The 25,042-nt window shown below is 36.6% G+C and overlaps 1 protein-coding gene across 7 annotated transcripts in view; it reads left to right on the plus strand.

Moving 5' to 3' along the window:
- The window catches only part of LOC128982824 (TRPL translocation defect protein 14-like), a 191,853-nt gene that overhangs the window by 11,248 nt on the left and 155,563 nt on the right, over positions 1 to 25,042 (plus strand). For all 7 annotated transcript variants that reach the window (XM_054401848.1, XM_054401846.1, XM_054401841.1 and 4 more), the window contains exons 2-3: positions 8,896 to 8,963; positions 22,473 to 22,510. In XM_054401848.1, coding sequence (XP_054257823.1) covers positions 8,896 to 8,963; positions 22,473 to 22,510 — 106 coding nt within the window. The remainder of the gene's footprint in view (positions 1 to 8,895; positions 8,964 to 22,472; positions 22,511 to 25,042) is intronic.

Consider the following 25,042-nt stretch of genomic DNA (forward strand, 5'->3'; position numbering starts at 1 on the left):
CATTTATAATATTATTAAGAGTACCTGGGGACCGAGCTTTGCTCGGGAAAAATCTTAAGTTTACTCTGAAAGCAGTCTTAGTATGGCAGATACATAAATCCATTCCCAAACTGCACACTGCTCGCCTTTACTACTTCCTTCAGCACTCCCTACGTCGTGGACCTTTTTCTCGCCCTTCCCATTGCTTGTTAGGATTGCAGATACATTAATGTAATTGCCACAGGCAGTTCCCACACTCTGCACTGCTAGCCTTACAACTTCCATCACCACTTCCTACGAAGCGGACCTGTTTTCCTCCCTTCTCATTGCATTTAAAGATTGCAGATACCTTAATCTAATCGTCATAAACAGTTCCACACTCCGGACAGCTCGCCTTGACTACTTCCTTCACCACTTCCTACGTCACGGACCTGTTTCCCTCCCTTCCCATAGCATTTTAGGATTGGAAATACCTTAATCAAATCGTCATAAATAGTTCCCACACTCTGGCCAGCTCGCCTTGACTTCTTCCTTCACCACTTCCTACTTCGCGGACCTGTTTTCCTCCCTTCCCATAGCATTTTAGGATTGCAAATACCTTAATCTAATCGTCATAAACAGTTCCCACACTCCGGACTACTCGCCTTGACTACTTCCTTCACCACTTCCTACATCGCGGACCTGTTTCCCTCCCTTCCCATAGCATTATGATTGTAGATGCCTTAATCTAATCGCCATAAACAGTTCCCACACTCCGGACTACTCGCATTTACTACTTCCTTCACCCCTTCCAACGTCACGGACCTGTTTTCCTCCCTTCCCATAGCATTTTAGGATTAATAAATAAAAGGTTAAAATACCTGCTTGTCGCCTTGTGGTCCTAGTATTGTCTAGTGGATTATGTACATTTCGGCGCGAGCGCCATCGTCGGATCCATATAAGAACTGTTTACACTAAACTTCCCTGAAGAGGTGCGTAAGATGTCACAACACAAAACACATATAAAAACCGGTCGACCGTTAATTAACATTTTTAACTTTTGCTACGCGTGCACGGGCAGGATATGGAGGCGCGCCAGACGTGTGTCGAGACTCGACTGAAGACGGTAGTTGGTTGTGATCTGACCTTTGTCGTGGTGACGTAGCTAGTGCATTGTTTCGGCTATTATTCATTTGTATTAAGGTTTCAAAAAGAATGTTGGATTGCAGGGTGTTTTTGTCGTTTAACAGGTTGTTTGTTTCAATTTTAGAGGCTCTGTAAATTTCGAACTGTTCCAATGCCGTCATTGTTCGGCCTTTTTGGCAAATATGTAAAGGCTGCAAATTTGTTGTTATATCAGTATAACTATTGTTACTGGCTACCAAATGGTCGGCGAAATTTGATTTTTGAATGATGGTTTTCTTAGGAAGATGTTCTTTAAATCTCTTTACAAAGGGCCTTCCAGTTTGGCCAATGTAAAACTTATCACAGTCATTACAGGTTATTTTATAAACTCCTGTTTTTTGACAAAAATCCTGTGGTGTATTTTTTACGGAAAGGAGATTTTGGAGTTTGTTAGATGTTTTGAAGGCTACAATTTTGCCATGCTTTTTCATCTGGTTTTTCAGTGTATGGGAGAGGTTGGTTCCAAATTCAACTGATACATACTCCATTCGCTCTTTATTGTTATCAGTGCTAGTAATGGCTTTTTTCTTGATTATTTGTTTATTGGTCAAATTATCGATCAATTTAGGGCTGTATCCATTTGAGACGGCGATGTATTTAATTATGTTTATCTCTTTTTCATAATCATCAGGGTTTAGGGGGACGGTGAGCATTCTATGAATGAAACTATTGTATGCTGCTATCTTGTGTTGGAAGGGGTGATGGGAAGTTTCATGAATGGTGGTATCGGTGGCTGTAGGTTTCCTGTAGATGCTGAATACAATCTTATCTTTTGTTTTTGTTAGTGTTAGGTCTAAGAAATTGAGTTTTTCGTTTTCTTCAAATTCTATTGTAAATTTTAGCTGTGGATGAATGTTGTTTAAATAATTGTTAAAAAGCTGGATTTGTCTATTGTTGCCATTATACATGATGATGATATCGTCAACATATCTATGGTAGAAAATGATACGGTACTTGTATTTGTTGGTATTGTCTGTCCATAAATGCTGATTCTCCATTTCATTCAGGAATATTTCTGCTAATATTCCTGATAAAGGTGACCCCATGGCGAGCCCTTCTTTCTGTGTAAAATATTCATTATTGAAACTGAAATAATTTTGTTGGAGTACTGTTCTCAGTAAAAGCATCAATTCATTTATTTCATCTTGGTTCAAATTAGAATTTTTGGTCAGATTTTTCTGTAGTATTTTTAAAGTTTCTAGGACGGGTACATTAGTATATAGGTTGGAGATATCTAAAGAGGCTAGAGTGTGTCTGTCATTAGGTTTTATGTCTTTGATTTTATTTACTAGATCCATACTATTTTTTAGAATTGCATTATGAAATTAATGATGAAATTAATTATGAAATTTTAGGATTGCAAATACCATAATCTAATCGTCATAAACAGTTCTCACACTCCAGACAGCTCGCCTTGACTACTTCCTTCACCACTTCCTACGTCGCGGACCTGTTTCGCTCCCTTCCCATAGCATTTTAGTATTGCCAATACCCTTATCTAATCGTCATAAACAGTTCCCACACTCCGGACTACTCGCCTTGACTACTTCCTTCACCACTTCCTACGTCGCGGACCTGTTTCCCTCCCTTCCCATAGCTTTTTAGGATTGCAGATACCCTAATCTTATCGTCATAAACAGATCCCACACTTCGTACTGCTTGCCTTTATACTAGGCCTACAATGTATCGAGCAATGTATAAGAACAATGTATAAGAATACACAATGTACAATGCACAATGTACAATGTATAAGAATAAAATGCTTATTGCAGTTATTCTCATGCTTTGTGTTTGCAACGGAAGAGGACACAGTTTGAGAAAATTTGGTTCTTTTAATTTACGGAAGCTATAGTATAACACATGTACCATAGCAATAATGTTCTACCTCTACACATAAACAATAAAAAAAGTAAATTATCGAATATTCACACAATATCAAAACATCATTTACCTATAAATTAAAAACATAAACTTAACTGTAAACAATCCTACTTCTACAGTTCTCATTAATCACAGCTTTTTGTTACGGCTTGGTTGAAATTAGCTATGTTGTCATAAAAAAAATAATAGTGCTGCACCCTGTTGGTAAACCTCAAAACTTGTAATAATATTGAATATCATAGAACAACTTGTGTAATTGAAACAGCTGACAAAACCCCTTTTAAATATGAATACCGGTACTCATAAGGTTAACATGGGAAACTCCAGAGCCACTGGGGTGGAGCCCGAAAGGATTTTTGAGATAAGAATATGTCTATATGTTAATCGGGAATGTAAGCTATCATCATAGGTACTAAATTTCAGCCCAATCCGACCATTAGTTAAAGCGTGATTGACCTTCAAACAAACAAACAAACACACAAACTTTCACATTTATAATATTATTAAGAGTACCTGGGGACCGAGCTTTGCTCGGGAAAAATCTTAAGTTTACTCTGAAAGCAGTCTTAGTATGGCAGATACATAAATCCATTCCCAAACTGCACACTGCTCGCCTTTACTACTTCCTTCAGCACTCCCTACGTCGTGGACCTTTTTCTCGCCCTTCCCATTGCTTGTTAGGATTGCAGATACATTAATGTAATTGCCACAGGCAGTTCCCACACTCTGCACTGCTAGCCTTACAACTTCCATCACCACTTCCTACGAAGCGGACCTGTTTTCCTCCCTTCTCATTGCATTTAAAGATTGCAGATACCTTAATCTAATCGTCATAAACAGTTCCCACACTCCGGACAGCTCGCCTTGACTACTTCCTTCACCACTTCCTACGTCACGGACCTGTTTCCCTCCCTTCCCATAGCATTTTAGGATTGGAAATACCTTAATCAAATCGTCATAAATAGTTCCCACACTCTGGCCAGCTCGCCTTGACTTCTTCCTTCACCACTTCCTACTTCGCGGACCTGTTTTCCTCCCTTCCCATAGCATTTTAGGATTGCAAATACCTTAATCTAATCGTCATAAACAGTTCCCACACTCCGGACTACTCGCCTTGACTACTTCCTTCACCACTTCCTACATCGCGGACCTGTTTCCCTCCCTTCCCATAGCATTTATGATTGTAGATGCCTTAATCTAATCGCCATAAACAGTTCCCACACTCCGGACTACTCGCATTTACTACTTCCTTCACCCCTTCCAACGTCACGGACCTGTTTTCCTCCCTTCCCATAGCATTTTAGGATTAATAAATAAAAGGTTAAAATACCTGCTTGTCGCCTTGTGGTCCTAGTATTGTCCTAGTGGATTATGTACATTTCGGCGCGAGCGCCATCGTCGGATCCATATAAGAACTGTTTACACTAAACTTCCCTGAAGAGGTGCGTAAGATGTCCACAACACAAAACACATATAAAAACCGGTCGACCGTTAATTAACATTTTTAACTTTTGCTACGCGTGCACGGGCAGGATATGGAGGCGCGCCAGACGTGTGTCGAGACTCGACTGAAGACGGTAGTTGGTTGTGATCTGACCTTTGTCGTGGTGACGTAGCTAGTGCATTGTTTCGGCTATTATTCATTTGTATTAAGGTTTCAAAAAGAATGTTGGATTGCAGGGTGTTTTTGTCGTTTAACAGGTTGTTTGTTTCAATTTTAGAGGCTCTGTAAATTTCGAACTGTTCCAATGCCGTCATTGTTCGGCCTTTTTGGCAAATATGTAAAGGCTGCAAATTTGTTGTTATATCAGTATAACTATTGTTACTGGCTACCAAATGGTCGGCGAAATTTGATTTTTGAATGATGGTTTTCTTAGGAAGATGTTCTTTAAATCTCTTTACAAAGGGCCTTCCAGTTTGGCCAATGTAAAACTTATCACAGTCATTACAGGTTATTTTATAAACTCCTGTTTTTTGACAAAAATCCTGTGGTGTATTTTTTACGGAAAGGAGATTTTGGAGTTTGTTAGATGTTTTGAAGGCTACAATTTTGCCATGCTTTTTCATCTGGTTTTTCAGTGTATGGGAGAGGTTGGTTCCAAATTCAACTGATACATACTCCATTCGCTCTTTATTGTTATCAGTGCTAGTAATGGCTTTTTTCTTGATTATTTGTTTATTGGTCAAATTATCGATCAATTTAGGGCTGTATCCATTTGAGACGGCGATGTATTTAATTATGTTTATCTCTTTTTCATAATCATCAGGGTTTAGGGGGACGGTGAGCATTCTATGAATGAAACTATTGTATGCTGCTATCTTGTGTTGGAAGGGGTGATGGGAAGTTTCATGAATGGTGGTATCGGTGGCTGTAGGTTTCCTGTAGATGCTGAATACAATCTTATCTTTTGTTTTTGTTAGTGTTAGGTCTAAGAAATTGAGTTTTTCGTTTTCTTCAAATTCTATTGTAAATTTTAGCTGTGGATGAATGTTGTTTAAATAATTGTTAAAAAGCTGGATTTGTCTATTGTTGCCATTATACATGATGATGATATCGTCAACATATCTATGGTAGAAAATGATACGGTACTTGTATTTGTTGGTATTGTCTGTCCATAAATGCTGATTCTCCATTTCATTCAGGAATATTTCTGCTAATATTCCTGATAAAGGTGACCCCATGGCGAGCCCTTCTTTCTGTGTAAAATATTCATTATTGAAACTGAAATAATTTTGTTGGAGTACTGTTCTCAGTAAAAGCATCAATTCATTTATTTCATCTTGGTTCAAATTAGAATTTTTGGTCAGATTTTTCTGTAGTATTTTTAAAGTTTCTAGGACGGGTACATTAGTATATAGGTTGGAGATATCTAAAGAGGCTAGAGTGTGTCTGTCATTAGGTTTTATGTCTTTGATTTTATTTACTAGATCCATACTATTTTTTAGAATTGCATTATGAAATTAATGATGAAATTAATTATGAAATTTTAGGATTGCAAATACCATAATCTAATCGTCATAAACAGTTCTCACACTCCAGACAGCTCGCCTTGACTACTTCCTTCACCACTTCCTACGTCGCGGACCTGTTTCGCTCCCTTCCCATAGCATTTTAGTATTGCCAATACCCTTATCTAATCGTCATAAACAGTTCCCACACTCCGGACTACTCGCCTTGACTACTTCCTTCACCACTTCCTACGTCGCGGACCTGTTTCCCTCCCTTCCCATAGCTTTTTAGGATTGCAGATACCCTAATCTTATCGTCATAAACAGATCCCACACTTCGTACTGCTTGCCTTTATACTAGGCCTACAATGTATCGAGCAATCTTCAGTATAATCTTTGCTCAATAGTAACAAGTGATGCTTTCCCTTTTGTACTGTATTTGTAATTTGCTATTATACTGTGGGTAGTTGGCTTATTATGAACACATGCTACAACTTCAAGTCTTTTGTTTACTTTTTCCTTGTTATTTAATTCAACCAACATGGTTACTTAGCAACCCATAAGCCTAAATGTTAAAAAAAATTGACTTTCAGTTTCGTTTTTCTATGTAATTAGATTTTTGTTGGCAGTTCTAACTGCATGCAACTCATTTTTAGGCCAAAAATAAACTATTTACAAGATTTGAAGAAAATCGTCGGAGCCGTTTTCGAGATCTTTCTGCAAGCAAGCAAGCATACATACAAGCAAACATTGCTCGTATTAGAGTATAGGATTAGTCAATTTGTTGAGTTTAAAGTGAGGTTAAATATGTTACTCTTGTAAATGGCCTAAAGTCAAAACGTGTAGAGTTTAAAAAAAAAAAATAATAATTTCAGGGTACTGAGTTAGTATGCATTCTTTAATATATATATATACTAGCTGAGTACCCGTCCTTCGTACGGGGGTGGTATACAATGCTTATTGTAGTTAAATACTCGTGCTTTGCATTTGCAATGAGAGAGGACACGTTTTGAGAAAATTTGGTTAACTATAATCTACGGTATACTATAGTATATAAAATATCTACCATAGCCATAATGTTCTACCACTTCACCTAAACAATAGAAAGAAGTAAAGTTCTCACACAGGTTTTTGTTGCTGCTTGGTTCAAATTAGCTGTTGTCATAAATGTATAAAAAACTAATGGTGCTGCACCCCGTTGGTAAACCGTATAACCTTTTAATGCTATTGAATATCATAGAAACAAATTGTGTGGTTGAAACAGCTGGCAAAATTATTTAATTCCTTACAAATATGAATAATCATAAGGTTAACATGGAAAACTCTAGAGCCGCTGGGGCGGAGCCCGAAAGGATTTTTGAGGTAAGAATATGTCTATATGTTAATCGGGAATGTGAGCTATCGTCATACCAAATTTCAAAACAATCCGACCAGTAGTTAATACGTGATTGAACTTCAAACAAACAAACAAACAAACAAACAAACAAACACACAAACTTTCACATTTATAATATTAGTATGATGTCCGTGAATGCGATAACTTGAAGCTTAATTTTTGTCTGATTTTGATGAAATTTAGTTAAAAGGTGTAAAGCGGGATAAACTTGAATGAGTTCATGAACCAGCATGACCGGATCATGGTACCGGGGCTTTACAGGGGGTTTTATGGGGTAAATATTGGTTTTTCTCACTTTTGACCCTCAAAACACAAAATGTCCCAATTTCTCTTTAGACCTTTCTTAAGAGCTTAAAAAATATATAATTTAGTACTGGTATATAAAAGTATTTTTGTACCGCTATTGGTAACAGAAAAAAATGTAAATTTAAAATTCCCATGTTATTTTTATGGAGAATATTGTAAAATGTTGTAGTTTGCTTGTTTATGGATATATTTTGATCAAACTTGGCAAATTTATTTATTTTATACTAAGCTATTAATATTTTACCAAACAACACACTTTATTAGTTTCCTTGTAGCAGCAAACCTAGGTACTCGTTAAACATAATGATATTTAAATATATGTTGCATTGAAAATCAATTTAAACAAATGGAAATTCGCTTAGTTGGCAGGTTTGCTGCGACGGGGGTATTTTTGATGAAACATGGAAATACCGAACAAACTAGTAAAATAATCCCAAAACCTAGATAATTATTTCTTAGACCGTAATTCTAGGAATCTAAAAACAGCAAGATGTAAGGTCTTTCTCAAATAGTAACTAAAATATAAGTGATTTTGCAGAGTACTGCATTTATCCGCCCTTAAAAACTTTAGACAAACAAGTAGGGGACAAAGCAAGGTGGGTAGGGGTGGCGACTTTTGGCTAGAGACTTGTCAACATGACAGTAGTCAATGGGAATAAATCCAGCCTGTAGTATTTTTTTGGTCTAAAATCCCCAGATTGACTGGACTACAGTAATTGAGAAATTTGCTATAACTAATGATTTGCTTTACCCACGCTTTCATAAAGATTTCATATATTTAATTTTCCTAATAGTATTCAAAAACCTTCCAGTGTTACTATGCTATATAAATCAAAATGCTCTCAGCACTCCACAATGTAAAGACCACTATAATGATTGTAATATTTTAAAAATCTTGAGGTCCAATTAAGAAGTCACAGTTATGAAGGGAGCAAAATATTTTTTATATTGGGGTGATGTATTGGTTATTCCCTAATAGGCCTAAATGTGAAAGCAGCCTACAATTGGGATTGTATTTTCACTACCGCTATGGTAGGTAGACATTGAATGAGTTTAAAAATACCTATGGGCCTAGTTCAGTTTTAAAACAATCCCATTGACAAACAGGTTTTTTTTAGGCTTACCTATGTCATGTATTTTGAGACACATTGAGTCACATTTTTGTTTGAATGTCTTTTATGATTTGTAACTAATTTAGTTTCTGTATGTTTGTTTTCTAGGTCCTTGCGGTGGAAAAACAACTGGCCAATCAAGGCTGTGCACGTTCTTTGAGAACTTAGGATGGAAAGTGAGTAAACATTTTTTCTATAGCCTAATCTTATTCCTACATTCCTTATATGTTTGTTGATTGATGTTATTTTATTTTAACATTTTTGTACTTCATAGATAACCTATTGTTGATTAAATTTGTTAAAATTCAATTTTAGTTAACCTAGGCTATTAATCTTCTGTAGGGCGCATTGATTTTCAAATACCAAAGGGCGCTCACGGAAGTTACCTCCGGGAGTACAAAAACTATACAATGATGATTAAAAAACATTTTAATAGCAATAAAACTGTAAGAAAAACATTTTTTATGAGTTATTACACTATTACTTAAGTTGTATATCAAATAGAAAATGTTATAATAAAAAATAAAATTGCGTAAGTGTTGTGGAAAAAAAGACTTATTTTTAGCGAATTTCCCATATAGGGAATAAGCTATTACCGTAGTACTCATGGTAAGACTTGGACCCGGGACCGATTTACTTTTTCGTTTTGAGGTCCCTAGAGGCCAAAAACACCAACCGTTCAAATTCATATATATATATATATATTTATTTTGTTATTGTATACATTAATGAGGGCTACTTTAAATGTTACTAAGTAAATCAAAATACCACAGTACCCTAAAAACATTTTATTTTATATTACTTACATGTTTCGGACATTAATGCCATGATCACAGTATAGTACATAACGTATTAGTTTCTTTTATTTACAAACATTATTAGACATTTCTTGTTAAAGAACAGGTGATAATTTTTATGTTAAGGGAAGGAGGTGTTTTCTTTAAGATTTATAATTTCATTGAATATTACGTTTTGATTTTGAATTTGTGTCAAGTTTAGTAAATTGTCTTTGTCATTAATATGATGAGTATAAATATAAAAGTCTTCTTTTGCATTCATTTTTTCACCTTTATTTTCAACATCCAGAATGTGCATATTTTTATTAATTTCTGAGTATGTATGGTCGGTCTGAAGTATATGTTCGGCGTATGAGGATTTTTGTGTTGTCATGTTGTTTGATCTTATTGCCTGTATATGTTCTTTGTACCTGACTTCGAATGTTCGACCTGTTTGACCAATATAGTACTTTTCACTGTTGTTACATGATAATTTGTAAATTCCCGATTTCTTACATACATTTGGGGGGTTGGGTCTCGGATTTGTTCTTTTTTGAATTATGTTAAAAGCGTTATTCCTTGTTTTAAAACTTAGTTTAAATTTTGAGTTCGGTAATGTCTTTCTTAAGGTTTTGTTTAAGGATGAGCTGAATGGAATATATATAAATTCTTTCTTTACGTTTTCTTGTTCTTCTACTTTCATTCTTTTCGTTTTTTCATTTTTTATTAATTTTTCAATCATTTTTTCTTTGTATTCATTTGTTTCTGCAATTCTTTTTATAGTTTTCTTTTCTGTTCAAAGTTGTCTTTAGACATTGGTATGTTAAGTAGTCTAAATACCATTGAATTGAATGTAGAAATTTTGTGTTGCCAAGGATGGTTTGACTCAAATGGAATGATTAGGTCAGTTTGGGTAGGTTTCCTATATATATTGAAATTATGTCGATTGTTTTCTTTAGTAATTGTTATATCTAAGAAATTTATCTTCTTTTCTTGTGTCTCCATCTAGAATCATCAAAAATCATAAACGACGAAAATCCGTTTAAAAAAGATATAATCTATTGGTATAGATATGTCGATGATATATTATGCTTATACAACGGCAATAAAGACTCATATCAAGATTTTTTGAAATGTTTAAATTTGTGGTGCCACTAAACTGTCTAACACAATAACCATGTGTTCTGTATTTACTTTAATCATTTGTTTATTTTTTGTTATCCTAGCAACCTAGGTAACAACAGTTTTTAACAACAGTTTTTCTGATTTGAATCTAGTGGATTACGCTACTTAACTATTCTCTGTAAATTAAATGACCTTTTACTAGAATGATTTGTTTTAGTGTGTCTATCCGCTAGAAATGGTGACCCCGACTAACAAGTAAATTATTTCAAACTAAATTGATGTTTTTCCTACATTAAATTTCAACCTTCTACCAAAACTTCATTTATTTTTCACCTTTCCCCAAATTATCGTTTTACGCCATGGACCAAGAACTTTTGGAGCGCCTAGCTCAATTAGAGAGTGAGAATGCCAACCTACAAAGACAACTTCAAGATTTGAATGGAAGACAAGAACAAAATCACATTTCTGTACATCCTCAAGAAGCCAACCTACCTGATCTTCCACCAGTTCTACCACAGCATCAGCCAGATCATACAGCCCATTCCGACGAACGACATGAAGATCATCACATCCACCGGGTAAGCATAAAACTTCCACCATTCTGGAAAGAGAAACCAAGGCTCTGGTTTGCCCAAGTTGAGGCTCAGTTTACACTGGCTCACATCACGAGTGAAACAACTAAATACTCGTATGTAATTTCACATCTTGATGAGCGCTATGCTAATGAAGTGGAGGATCTTATAATAGATCCACCTGTTGAAACTCCTTACTCTACTCTTAAGTCTGAAATAATCAGGCGGTTGTCTCTATCTGAGGAGCAACGCATTCGTCAGCTATTGATGGAGGAGGAACTAGGTGACAAAACTCCTTCTCAGTTCCTACGCCACCTTCGATCACTTGTAGGTTCGACCACAATCCAAGATAGTTTACTGAAAACTATTTGGATGCAGAGACTTCCTGCTCATGTACAGAGTATTTTGCAAGTGCAAACAAGTGCCCAAACTGACACACTTGCAATTACTGCCGACAAAATTCTAGAAGTCCAACCTAACGCATCTTTTTGTCATTCTCCAACTAGTAGGCCTACATCTTTGAATGCCGTTAATTCACCAAGTCCTAAATCTTCAATTTCTGATGACTCAAAATTAACTGAAGTTTTGTCAAAATTATCTACTTTGGAGTTACAAATGAAAAATATGCGTAATGATGTTGATTCCCTACGTAAAAGGCGACCTAGGTCACGTCAGAGGAGTTTGTCAAGTAACCGTTATCACGCAGGTAGCTCCTCTGACACTTTAGAGCAAACCAATCTATGCTGGTACCACAAGCGTTTTGGCTATCAAGCTGAGAAGTGCATTCCACCATGTAATTTCACTTCTCCGACAAACTCCAAAGGCAGCCAGTGATGGCGTCAGCTGACTGCCAAGCTGGAGGGCGCCGCCTACGAATCGTCGACCGGACTACCAATACAAAATTTTTAATTGACACTGGATCTGACATATGCTGTCTCCCTAAATCATTTGTTTGTAAGAACCAAAAGCGTATTGAATATGAACTTCGTGCAGCAAACAACTCTGCCATTCACACCTACGGTATGATGACATTAACATTAAACTTAGGGCTGAGACGAGCTTTTACATGGAATTTTGTCATTGCTGATGTTAATACAGCGATTATAGGCTCTGACTTTTTAGCACACTTTGGATTGCTTCCTGACTGTCGTAATCAACGATTGATTGACAGTGTAACAAACCTTTCTGTTCTTTGTCAATGTACCTCAATCCCTCATTTCAGCATAAAAACTATCACACCCAATTCTCCAACTTCATCAATACTGGCAGAATTTCCCATGATTACCCGACCCTCTGGTACACCAAGAAAAGTGCTCCATTCAACCTTGCATTTCATCAAAACGACCCCTGGCCCCCCAGTTTCATCTCGTCCACGTCGACTCGCTCCTGATCGGCTTGTTATAGCCAAAGCCGAGTTTGATGCCATGCTCACCGATGGTACTGCACGTCGATCTGATGGACCTTGGTCATCACCCCTTCACATGGTCCCTAAGAAACCTGATGGATGGCGCCCCTGTGGAGACTACCGTGCTCTCAACGCTAGGACTATTCCTGACAGATATCCTGTTAGACATATCCACGATTTCACCCATTCTCTCAGAGGTTGCAAGTATTTCTCTGTGATCGACCTAGTGAAGGCCTACACACAAATCCCTGTCAACCCTGAAGACATCCCGAAGACAGCCATTACAACCCCCTTTGGATTGTTTGAATTCCCCTTCATGTCCTTTGGCCTCCGCAACGCAGGACAAACTTTTCAGCGTTTCATCGATGAAGTAGTTTTTGGTTTAGACTTCTGCTTTCCTTATATAGATGACGTCTTAGTTTTCTCTAAGGATGAGACTGAACATGAAGCCCATCTACGAACTCTATTCAATCGGTTTTCTGATTATGGCATACTCGTTAACGTAAATAAGACTGTTTTGAAAGCTCCAAAGGTTACCTTCCTAGGATATGAGGTATCATCTGCTGGTACTCGACCACTTCCTGAACGTGTTGAGGCTCTGCAACAATTCACCCGTCCCTCTACTGCAAAAGGTTTGCGTCGTTTTCTCGGCATGTTGAATTTCTACCGCAGATTCATTCCTTCAGCAGCCAAGCAACAAGCAGCTCTCCATGATGCCCTCTCATCTCTACGTGGAAACCAACCTGTAAATTGGACTCCTGAATTGGATGCTGCATTCTTATCCTGCAAAGAACATCTCTCCAATGCTACCTTGCTTGTTCACCCTGACCACAAGGCCCCTCTCGCATTGTTCTGTGATGCCTCGAGTACCCATGTAGGAGCTGCTCTCCAGCAGATGGTTGACAATAAAACATGGGAACCTCTCTCTTTCTTTTCACAGAAACTGACACCAAAACAATCCCTTTGGCCAGCCTATTACCGTGAGCTTTTCGCTGTATATGCCGCCATTCGTCACTTTCGTCACTACCTTGAGGCAAATCATTGCATAGTTTTCACAGACCACAAGCCAATAACATTTGCCTTCAGTCAAAAACGTGAAAAACTACCTCCTGTTCAGCAAAACCAACTAACATTCATTTCACAATTCACTACAGACATAAGACATGTTTCTGGATCGGCCAACCTAGTAGCTGACGCATTTTCTCGTGTAGATTCATTGTCAACTACGGCTCCCAGCATTGTAGATGCCAAAACTTTGGCACATCATCAAGACTCTGACCCTGAGCTACAAGAGATCCTTAAGGGAGAGACATCTCTTAATTTGAAGCTTGTCAAAATTCCTGGAACAGACCTTGATGTATACTGTGACACAACAACTTCAGTACAACGACCCTTTGTCCCTGAGCCCCTTAGACGCTCAGTTTTTAATTCTATACACAATCTAAGTCACCCTGGCATCAAAGCTTCGGCAAAACTTGTTTCTAATCGCTTTGTTTGGCCCCGAATTCAACAAGACTGTCGAATCTGGGCCCGAGCTTGTGAGAAATGTCAACGTGCTAAGATCTCCCGTCATGTATTTACACCCCATGGATCGTTTTCACTCCCATCATCAAGATTTGATCATGTTCACATTGACATCATTGGACCACTTCCACCATCCGGACCATACAAATATTGCCTAACAGCTATCGACCGCTACACCAGATGGCCAGAAGTTCATCCATTGAAAACCATCACTGCAGAAGAAGTAGCTGAGGCTCTGGTGATGTGCTGGATTTCCCGTTACGGCTCACCCTTGCGCATCACAACTGATCAAGGACGCCAATTTGAGTCAGCATTATTTCGTGCCCTTGGAAAGATCTTCGGTGTAGAGCGAATCAGAACTTGCGGCTATCACCCTTGTGCTAATGGTTTAGTCGAGAGATTCCATCGGCAGTTTAAGGCAGCTCTCATGTGCCACAATGATTCAACATGGCTTGAAGCACTTCCCATCGTACTACTCGGCATTCGCAGCGCATATCGTGAAGACCTTCAGGCATCTACTGCCGAATTAGTTTTTGGCCACCAACTCCGTCTACCTGGAGAACTTCTAGACCTCCCTCAAGACACAACTCGTGAGGAGGACCCGGCTGACTATGTAGTTCGCTTACGTCGACACATGTCAAATTTAAGACCTGTGCCCACATCTTGGCATGATAAACCAAAGACCTTCGTTTTTCAGGAGTTAAAACGGTGTACTCACATATTTTTGCGAGATGACTCTGTTAGACGATCACTACAACCACCTTATACTGGACCGTTTCCCGTGGTATCTCGTGATGATAAAACTATGACTATAATCCATCGTGGTAAACGTGTGAAGGTGACGTTGGACAGAGTAAAGCCCGCGTATCTATTGCAAGATCTTACTCCTTCAACACATACACCCATCCATAATAAACATTCCAGAAATCCACCCTCCACAGTGTTCCCACTCAAGACCCTACTCTCAAGCCAACCCAAGCCTTACGTGACCCGATCTGGTCGTACTGTGAAATTTAAAGTGCCCGGTCTTCCAGACTCCGCAGGGGGCTAATGTGGTGCCACTAAACTGTCTAACACAATAACCATGTGTTCTGTATTTACTTTAATCATTTGTTTATTTTTTGTTATCCTAGCAACCTAGGTAACAACAGTTTTTAACAACAGTTTTTCTGATTTGAATCTAGTGGATTACGCTACTTAACTATTCTCTGTAAATTAAATGACCTTTTACTAGAATGATTTGTTTTAGTGTGTCTATCCGCTAGAAATTCTATCTCCCCAACAGTTAAATTTACGATGGAGACACAAGAAAAGAAGATAAATTTCTTAGATATAACAACCTTCAATGGTGATACTAAAACATGGATATCCTACATTAACCTTTTTGATACCACTATCCACAACAATAGTAGCTTATCTCTTGTTGAAAAACACCTGTACTTGATAAGTTCACTTGAAGGCGAAGCCTTACACTTAATCAAATCCCTACCGATCTCGTTTGGCAACTATACAGTAGCCTATAATGCTTTACGGGAAAGATACCACTCGAAGCGTAGGCTAATCTCTGTCCACCTCAGTAAAAATGTCGATTTGCCCAATATTACTGAAAAATCTATCAAAAACCTCAGATCATTTTTAAATGAGTTTAATAAAAATGAACAAGCTCTTAGTGTTCTTGACTATAATGTCATGGAAGACAACTACCTACTTAGTATGTTGATCTTAAGAAAAATGAATTCCAACCTCTGTCAAGTTTTTGAATCAAAACGCATAAATTCGCATAAGAGTATATAAAACCGACTAAAGCTAAAGTCTGTATTGTATCGTACAACCAAGAGTCTCAAAGAAATCTGAGACGAGGTATATCTCATGACTGCTTCCTAAAGGAACTAAAGGACAATACCAGCAAAATGAGTCCAAAATGAAGCATCAAAACCTGACAATATAGAGCAGGTAGCAACATTTACACTGTCTTCAACATCATCTTCATCCCCCAAAACATCAGGAAGAAATCAAGGAAAAATCTGGAAAGGCAAATCAACCTACTTCTCGGCAAGAAGTTTGTGAAGTGGATCACCACTCACAATCACCATCAGCACCGTCACCATCACCATCAGCACTCCTTTAGCTGAAAGAGAAACAGATGTGTCTATAGAAAATCTAGCTTTGAAGGAAACACCTAACTGCCTTGCAGCTCTTTTTACTACACCGACAAGTGAAGTGGGAAGACAAAAACAACATGAGGAATCTAGAAGTAGCAACTCATTACATGCTACACAGCCTGCCGGAAATTCTTTGGAGCTTGGAACACAAACACCCCTGCCTGACAGACATCACAACCAAACCATCTCCAGACATCACCCAACCGGATGAGTTAGCTGAAATATTGAAATGAATATGACAGATGCTATAATTAAGTATCAAAGTGACAAGGGCGTAGGTTTTGTTCATACCATATCCGCAGACCTGGATAGCTCAAGAAACATGAGTGGCGGTGTTGCTGTGTCATTTAGGAAAATGTTTGGACGACCGAAGGCCAAAGATCGTATAAACAACCACCTGGAATGCCAAAAGACGACAGGAGGAGCAATTATTTACAGCTTAATTACTAAGGCAACATATAATGGCAAACCTACTATCATAGACTACGACACAGCATTTACAAAGCTAAAGAAGGATTTCAAAGCTAAAGGGTTCAAAAAGCTAGTCTGTTCGGCAATGGGTTGTGTCAGGGAGATCACCCCACCACTTTGTTGAAAAGTTATATGACTTCCACACCTTTAATGGTGCAACAGTGGACATTGTTAGCTACAATTAAACATCATCAAGAATATTGTGGAATAGTATGACACACAAATATTTTGTCAAACTATTACGCCTAATAATTGCCAACCAACATCAACAAAAAACATCATTTATCAATTCTCTAGACTTTAAAAAATCTAACAAGGGCATAGAAAAGGCAACCCAACCAAAATCGGACATTACAAATTCAACACAGCATATTCCGTCATCAGCTACTCATCATGGCCCTTCATCACCAGGTGGTTCGGTGGAGACAAGCCTCAACACATCACATCAGACCTACCCCAGCCCCAGCCAACCTAGAGTCACACCTGGACACCACTCCTACGCAGAAGCCGCTGCCGTGTCATGTGACAAGGGGGGTTTGAAAGCAGAGCAAAGTGCAGTTAGTGGGGGTGTAAGTGATGTGAGTGCCTGGTTGTCATCTCTTGCTGAGCATACTATTACAAGTTAAAATGCTGTTGTAAATGGTGCTGTTAATAATCTTGTAAATTGTTTTATAAATACCAATATCCATCATGTAGATAGCAGTGTAAATTCCAACACTTTAAACTCCCATACCGCCATAATCACAAACCCAGGATAGTTTGTAATGCACCCAAGAAATACATAACAATATTAAATCAAAATATAAGAGGTTTGATACATAAAATCGAGTCATTGGAAATAATACTTGAAGAAATTGATCCAGCATTTTTGGTATTAACAGAGCATAACTTAAAACATGACGAATTTGATAAAATAAATGTCAATGGATATAAAATGTGTTCTTTTTACTCTAGATATACATCCAATGGTGGGGTGGTGATAATGGCGAATGGCAGTGTGAAGTGGCAAAACCTTAATATACCAAGCATAACAGACTTATGTATAGATTAAATATTTGAATGTTGCTCTGTATCAATTAAAAATGGGAAAGATAAAATTGCACTGATGGGGATCTACAGATCACCTGCAGCTAGTGATTAGGTGTTTTTGGAAAAAATCAATAATGCTCTAGAAATTATTACTGGGATTTGTCCTTACATAATTGTAGCAGGAGATTTTAACATTAATGTCTTAGAGGATGCTAAAGATCAGTTAATGAGAAATGAATTTTTTAATTTACTAAAAAGATTTGGTTGCAAATATTATGTTAATTTTCCCACTAGAGTTACCGAGTCAACAGCTACAGCAATTGATAATTTTGTTTCCAATATTGACAAAAGTAAAATTCATGTTGAAGGTATTATTACAAGTCTCTCAGATCATGATGCCCAATTGTTAATGTCGTCTCGTTTAAACAATACCAGTAATGTTAAAAAAATTACAATAAGTAAAAGAGCATACACAGATGAAAATATGGCATTATTTAAAATAATTTGTGCCTAGACAACAGCCCAGCCAAGACACAGAGACATACACCAGCACAACACATGACATGCCACCAATTTTCACCCTCCCACAACACCACCTGAGTCTGTATGAGCAGAAACCATTCTACAAAGGTGCTGTCTACTTTAACAACCTACCTGAGCACCTTAAGAGAGAACAACCCAGTCTGTTCAAGAAGCACCTGACAACATGGCTTATGGACCGGCCATTCTACTCAGAGGATAAATTCCTAAACAATAAGTTACTATTAAAAAATAAGCTAATTGTAATTGCAAAGGATTTTAATATTTGTTCCTGACGCATGAATGTTCTCTAGGAATATTTTAATAAAGAACTTGTCTATTGTCTATTGTCTATAGCATGTAAACCAGTAAACCTATGTAAAAGCAGATACCTACATCGGGAATAGTTTTCTGGCCAAAATATTATGTAGGGGATTTCAGAGTGAGCAGTCCGAAGCTCCTGGTAGGAGGACAGTTAATGTTGTGAATGAAGAAGTTCTCTCTTGATTTAATTAAGTGGTCACATGTGTTTAACTTAAATTTTTGTGAGCGAAGCCACGGCGGGGTAAGCTAGATAAGCCAGCTGCTTCCTTCATTTAACTCTCAATGATGTTTCATATTAAACAATGTAATTAAATGTTCTTTTATTTCTTAATATTTAGAAAAAATAACATAAATCCAGAATTTTAGTTTATTGCATATTTTTTTAAGCATTTCTTTATCTTTTTAACCGACTTCCCCACTACCAACAAAAGGAGGAAGTTCTCAATTTTTTTGTGGCATTGTTTTTTTTTCTATGTATGTTCACCAATTTCTCTGTGTTCACAAATTTTTTTACCGATCAGGGTGGTTCCACCACCAAAATAACCAGGAGAGTTTCTATTTGGCACCATATATAGCATTATGTTTAAGTGTAATATTTGTTTCGGTGAAAAATGCTGAAATCCACAAAAATTCAACAATTATTTTGTTTATTTGTGCAGAGAAGGCAATAAATAATAATCATATTCCTACAGCTGTTAAGCCGGGTTTACACGATGCCAGTTGGCGAGACAATTGTCTTTACCAATTGGCATCACGTGGTTTTGGAATTGTCGTAGGCCAGTCCAGTTGAACGCGGACCTGTTCACACGTGGCCGACAATTGCCTAGGCAATTGAGGGTTATCACATATACATCAGCTGATCCACATCCGGACTTGGCACTTTTTTCAGTTTACCCATCTCAATGTTAAACGTACCGTGAAAAGCCTTGATTTTTGCTTTTACCTCAGCTACACCAAATCCTTGGACGTTTAAATTTTCCGAAATTGTGGTGTGTGCCGTCTGTCGAGCATTTTTGTCTCTGTATAATTCATCTTGTTGGTCCCACAGACACCTTTGTTCTTTGGATAGTTGGATGATTTTAAATTCATGTCATCATTCCACTTTGGTCCCATTTTTGCTAGTAAGAAACAAAACAACAACACAACACACGCTTCAAGTGACGCAAGGGATCTAGTGTACTAACTACATGTACTACTGCCAGGTAAGGAGGCAAGACAGCGCTACTGGACTGGCCTACACCGTCTACACGGCGCCAATTGGGGCGACAACTGGATTTTCGAGGGGTGGGGGGCCTCGCTGGGCCCAGCTCATTGTCCTCAGTCTACTCCCGGAGACAACTGAATTTCGGGACAATTGGCGGGCCAATTGGCTTGCCAATTGGCCTGAAGTGTTTACACGAAGCCAGTAATTTCAAGCCAGTCAGTTGTCTCATGACAATTGTCTCGCCAACTGGCATCGTGTAAACCCGGCTTTAGTTGAAACTATTTCATGAAACAGTTGCTTCATATTGATTAATAAACTATTTCTTGCCATGGAGCCTAAATAAATTACATCGAAAAATGCATTTTGTTTTGGTTATTATAAAAAATGTATTTCAATGTTTAACCTGATTTGTGTATAATTCTGTTTTGAGTATTGAATATTCTGACTTATAAAAAAATAATGAATAGCTCTATGATATTGACAAATAAAGGTATTATGAAAACCAAAGCATTCGTAAAAGAAGTCCGAATATAAATTAAATGCAATATTCCTTACACGACCTAAGAAGTGTGAGAGTGCATAATCGTCAATCGTCTTAAAAGTGTTAAATATTTTAATTACTAAATATGCATTTGTAGATGTGGAATGTTTATTAATATTCTCCACCCATGTACTATATGATGTCAATACCTGCTTTGGAAAGTCCTAGAGGAAGCTGATTTGCAATATCGACTACATCTTGAGCAAACTAAACCACATACCCCTTACACCAAATTTAGCTGAACCAATCTTTCATATAAATGTTTTCCAAAGGTACTATACGTGATAACAACCAATTTTCTACTTTTGAGAGATTTTTTAGCGCTGGTGGCTGAGGAATAACTTTCATATTGTTCCAAAAGGTTCGAGACGTTACTGTATTTCTTTTTATAATGTAAAAGTACACCGATTGCAGGAAACGATGATGTCTGGCATTTCAATGTCTTTAGGAAAGACATTTAGTTTTTCATTAGGCCTAATGTAATGGTCAACTCTTTGTTTTTTTTTAGGAAAATCTAAAAATGTTAATTTGTATACCCATTGATTATGTAACCTGAACAGGTGACTCAAGCAGTTTTAAAATAATGATTGTTCTGTGGAACTTTTGATTTTTTCAAACAGTTTTGTTTATCAAAAAACCTCAAGTAATTTACAGTCACTAAAAATCATAAAATAATTTATTTTTGTAAAAAAATACAACCGACTTCAAACGCTCTAAAAAGAATGAAATAATTTCAATAAAGTAAACTTTTGTATTAGTCAAGCTCACGTGTTTCATGTCGGCTCTAACTGCAAATATGAATAAAATAAAAGATTGAGAGTTTATTTTGAAAATCAATAAATTGTAGCTGGATAACATAAACTGTACTGTTTTGTTTATATATCAAAGGAAGTATTTTCTTGTATTTTATGTTTACTTCAGAATGAATGCATTATGAAAATAACACACACAAATTAATAGGAAAATAACGTAATTTGATATTATGATAGGGAAAAGAAGCTAGTTTAATATATGTTACTTTTCTAAGCTAGAAACATTTAAATGCATTAAAATATTTTTAAAGATACTTGTTAATACCACTATAAGATTATAATTTATTATCTTATTAAAAAAAAAGTTATGATGGTATCTGCCGATGATGGGTTACAGTAATAAAATAACACCCCACGCATAACTATGAAAAAGACATGCAGATGAACACCTTTAGTTATAGATAGTCACCTGCAATGTGGACATTCTCTTTAAATTTTGTATCAAAAATCATCATAGAGCCGCGCTGACTTAAAATACGTGAGCTTGACTAATACAAAAGTTTACTTTATTGAAATTATTTCATTCTTTTTAGAACGTTTGAAGTCGGTTGTATTTTTTTACAAAAATAAATTATTATATGTTTTTCATGATAAACTTAAGCTTCATCCATGTAGGGGAAATTCCCTAAATAGCTTGTTTGATAGTTATAATAAATTTAAATTTCAGATTGCTTTTAAAACCCCTTTCTTATTTCTGGTGTTGATGAAGGATTTTAAATTCCGAGTTGTTTTTAGCCATCTTCATTAAGTGGAGAATATTAAGATTTTTATGCTGTGCAGTCTAACTTCTATTAGAGTTGCTGGTCTATACATTGCAAGTCACTCCACACCCTGACATTTATTAAGTACCCTACTTACTAACACTATCTAAGTTTCACCAGAAATAAACTGAGAATTATGTAGGCTACTGCAATTAACAAGTTGTATCTAGGCTCTCGGTTACAACTTTAGAAAACCCAAAAATGTCCTACAATTAAATTGACAACAACCATTCAAACCAACTTGCCTGTGAGTGTGCTTTAGTTGGGTATCCATCCCTAAATAATTGAGTTCTGTCATTAGGTGTATGAAGTGCCTTAGGTACTTTCAAATTTAACACCAAAATAAATTGATTGTAACAAAAACGTTCTTTTAAATCACAATTTAAGCCTTGTCTGTAGCATTGTATTTGTTGCTGAATATTTTGTTGCACTGTTGGTATGCTCTATTGCTTGTTTGCAGGTGTTTCGAGTGCCGGAGACTGCCACAGTGCTACTCAGGTAGGCCTACTGAGTACATTTCTGATGATATTTATTAAGTTAAATAAATATAATTGAAAATGTTAGAATACAGTAGAGCCCTGCTATTCCAAACTAACTGAGACCAAACCCTGTATAGATTAGTGGGAATTCATAATTAATGTATTTCATTAATAATATCAACATAACGGTGGCCAAATTGTCAAGGTTGACAATTGTGTAGTCGTGATTATGAAAAATGTTGGCATTATGCAGTGGTGATTAACATTTTCCGGTGTGGGAATGCTCAACATTTTCACAGAAAAATACAGAATAAATACAGGTCGCTTACCAATATATAGGTTCTTTGGAACGGCGTTCCCGCACCACTACACCACTGGCATTATGGCCACGATCACGAGGGATGGTAATGATGTTGCAGCATATGTAGGAGACAATAACAACGTCGTTGTAATCACAGAAGTTAATGTTGCTGTGACATTTTAGTGTAATGAAAGCTTTATTGTTCACGGAGACAATTCTACACCTTTTCCACTTTTTTTTCAGAAAGGGTCAATTGTATTTCAGAATAGTCATTTGTATTTTAGAAATGGCAATTTGTATTTCAGATGTAAGATTTTAATTTTTGGAAGCGTCAATTGTATTTCAGAATAGTAATTTTAATTTCAGAAATCATAACTTTTATTTCAGAAATGATAATTTATTCCATAAATAATTATTTGCATTTCAGAAGATATCAGTTGTATTTCAGAAATAATTTGTGTAAACAACTTTGTCATCAGCATTATAGTCCAGCAGCTGGCTATACTTTAGTGTGCAAACTTGCGTATACTCAATATTCTTGCATAACGTTGTAGTTTGATTTCTAGGGAGTTAAAAAAACCTGGGTGTTTACCTCCTACCCCCCGTGAGCTACGTTTTCCGGCTATGACGTCATCAAAATGGCGGCCATTGATTTTTTTAAAGCGTATATTTCGCAAACTATTTGTCGGATCGGAATGAACTTTTTTTGTTTGAAAGATAAGTTTAAATCCTATCTGTTTTACATTTACACATTTGTTGTATATCTAGTACATTTTTCGTAACTTTGCTAAAACTTGTATTTTAAAATATTTTTGTGTTTTTTTTGTATGTAACGTTTTATTGATACAATATATAAAAAAACCACCAATGAAAAAAGTTTTAAAACGTTTAAAAAGCTTTACAAAAATACAAAATTCAATATGTTTTACTCAAAAGATTACGTCAAAAAACTAGATAAATCTCATAAAAACACATATTTTGGGGCAAAAATGCCTATTAGTCCGGCCTCTAGGGCAGTGTGCAAGTCTTATATAGACAGTATTACCATTCAATGTTGATGTATGTGTCTAAATAAGTGTTTTCAACTCGGGTGTCACGTCTGCACCCACTGCAGTTTCCGGTTATGATGTCTTTAAAATTGCTACATGTTACAATTTCACCAACTATTTTACTTAAAATAAGACCATTACCCCCTTTTATGCAAATAAAAGCACAACAAATCAATGTAATTAGTCCATAGGAATGTTCCCACTATATAAATACCCTCGGTGCAGCAATCCTGACGACTAAGCGAATTTCCATTTGCCTGGATTGATTTTCAATTAATCTATTAATATTGTAAAAAGGTTAAAATACCTTTAACTGCCTTGTGATTCCTCTGTTTCTATACTGGACTACGCACGTTTCAATGCATTCGCATCATCATCAGGTCACAAACTTGAAGAACTTAAACCATTCTCGAATTGGTCGCGTCAAAGTTTACAAAAATAACACAAAACATTTAAACATAAAAAAAACAGGGACAAAAACTGTAGGCCTACAAACACTGGTGTACACATGACGGGTGTAATCTATTAAATTAATATTCTTTAAAAGTACCTAGGTTTGCTGCTAAAGGGAAACTAATAAAGTGGATTTTTTATTAAAATATTAATGGCTTAGTATTAGATAAATAAATCTGCCAAGTTTTATCAAAATGTATCCATAAACAAGCAAACTACTACATTTTTTACAATATTGTCCATAAGAATAACATTGGAATTTTAAATGAAACATGTTTTTAATTTCTCCGTAACCAATAACTGTGCAAAACACTTTTACATACTACATTATTTGTTTTTTTAAGCTCTTTCAAAAGGTTCAGAGAACAATTGATAGATTTTGTGTTCTAAAGGCAAAAAAGTTTAAAAAACCCCATTTAATCCCATAAAACCCCTCGTTGAACTCCATTCCCATGGTCCGATCATGCTGGTTTGTGAAATTATTCAAATTTATCCCGCCTTACACCTTCAGACCAAATTTTATCAAACAATTTAACATTTTGAACAAACAGTGTTTTTGGTCTCTAGGGACATCAAAATAAAAAATAAAATCGGTCCCAGACCTAGGTCTTACCATGACGCTTGTGATAATAGCTACTTTCAAATGTGGAAAATTCGCTAAAAATGTGCTTTAGAAAATCACTTAACTGCCTTTCGCCATTTGTGTCCGACTGCAAAAGTACTTGTTTCTGTCGCAAATAAATTAATC

Source organism: Macrosteles quadrilineatus, unplaced genomic scaffold, assembly GCF_028750875.1.
Source record: "Macrosteles quadrilineatus isolate MER2022 unplaced genomic scaffold, UCM_ALF_1.0 Scaffold_1__1_contigs__length_201487025, whole genome shotgun sequence".
Classification (NCBI taxonomy): Eukaryota; Metazoa; Arthropoda; class Insecta; order Hemiptera; family Cicadellidae; genus Macrosteles; species Macrosteles quadrilineatus.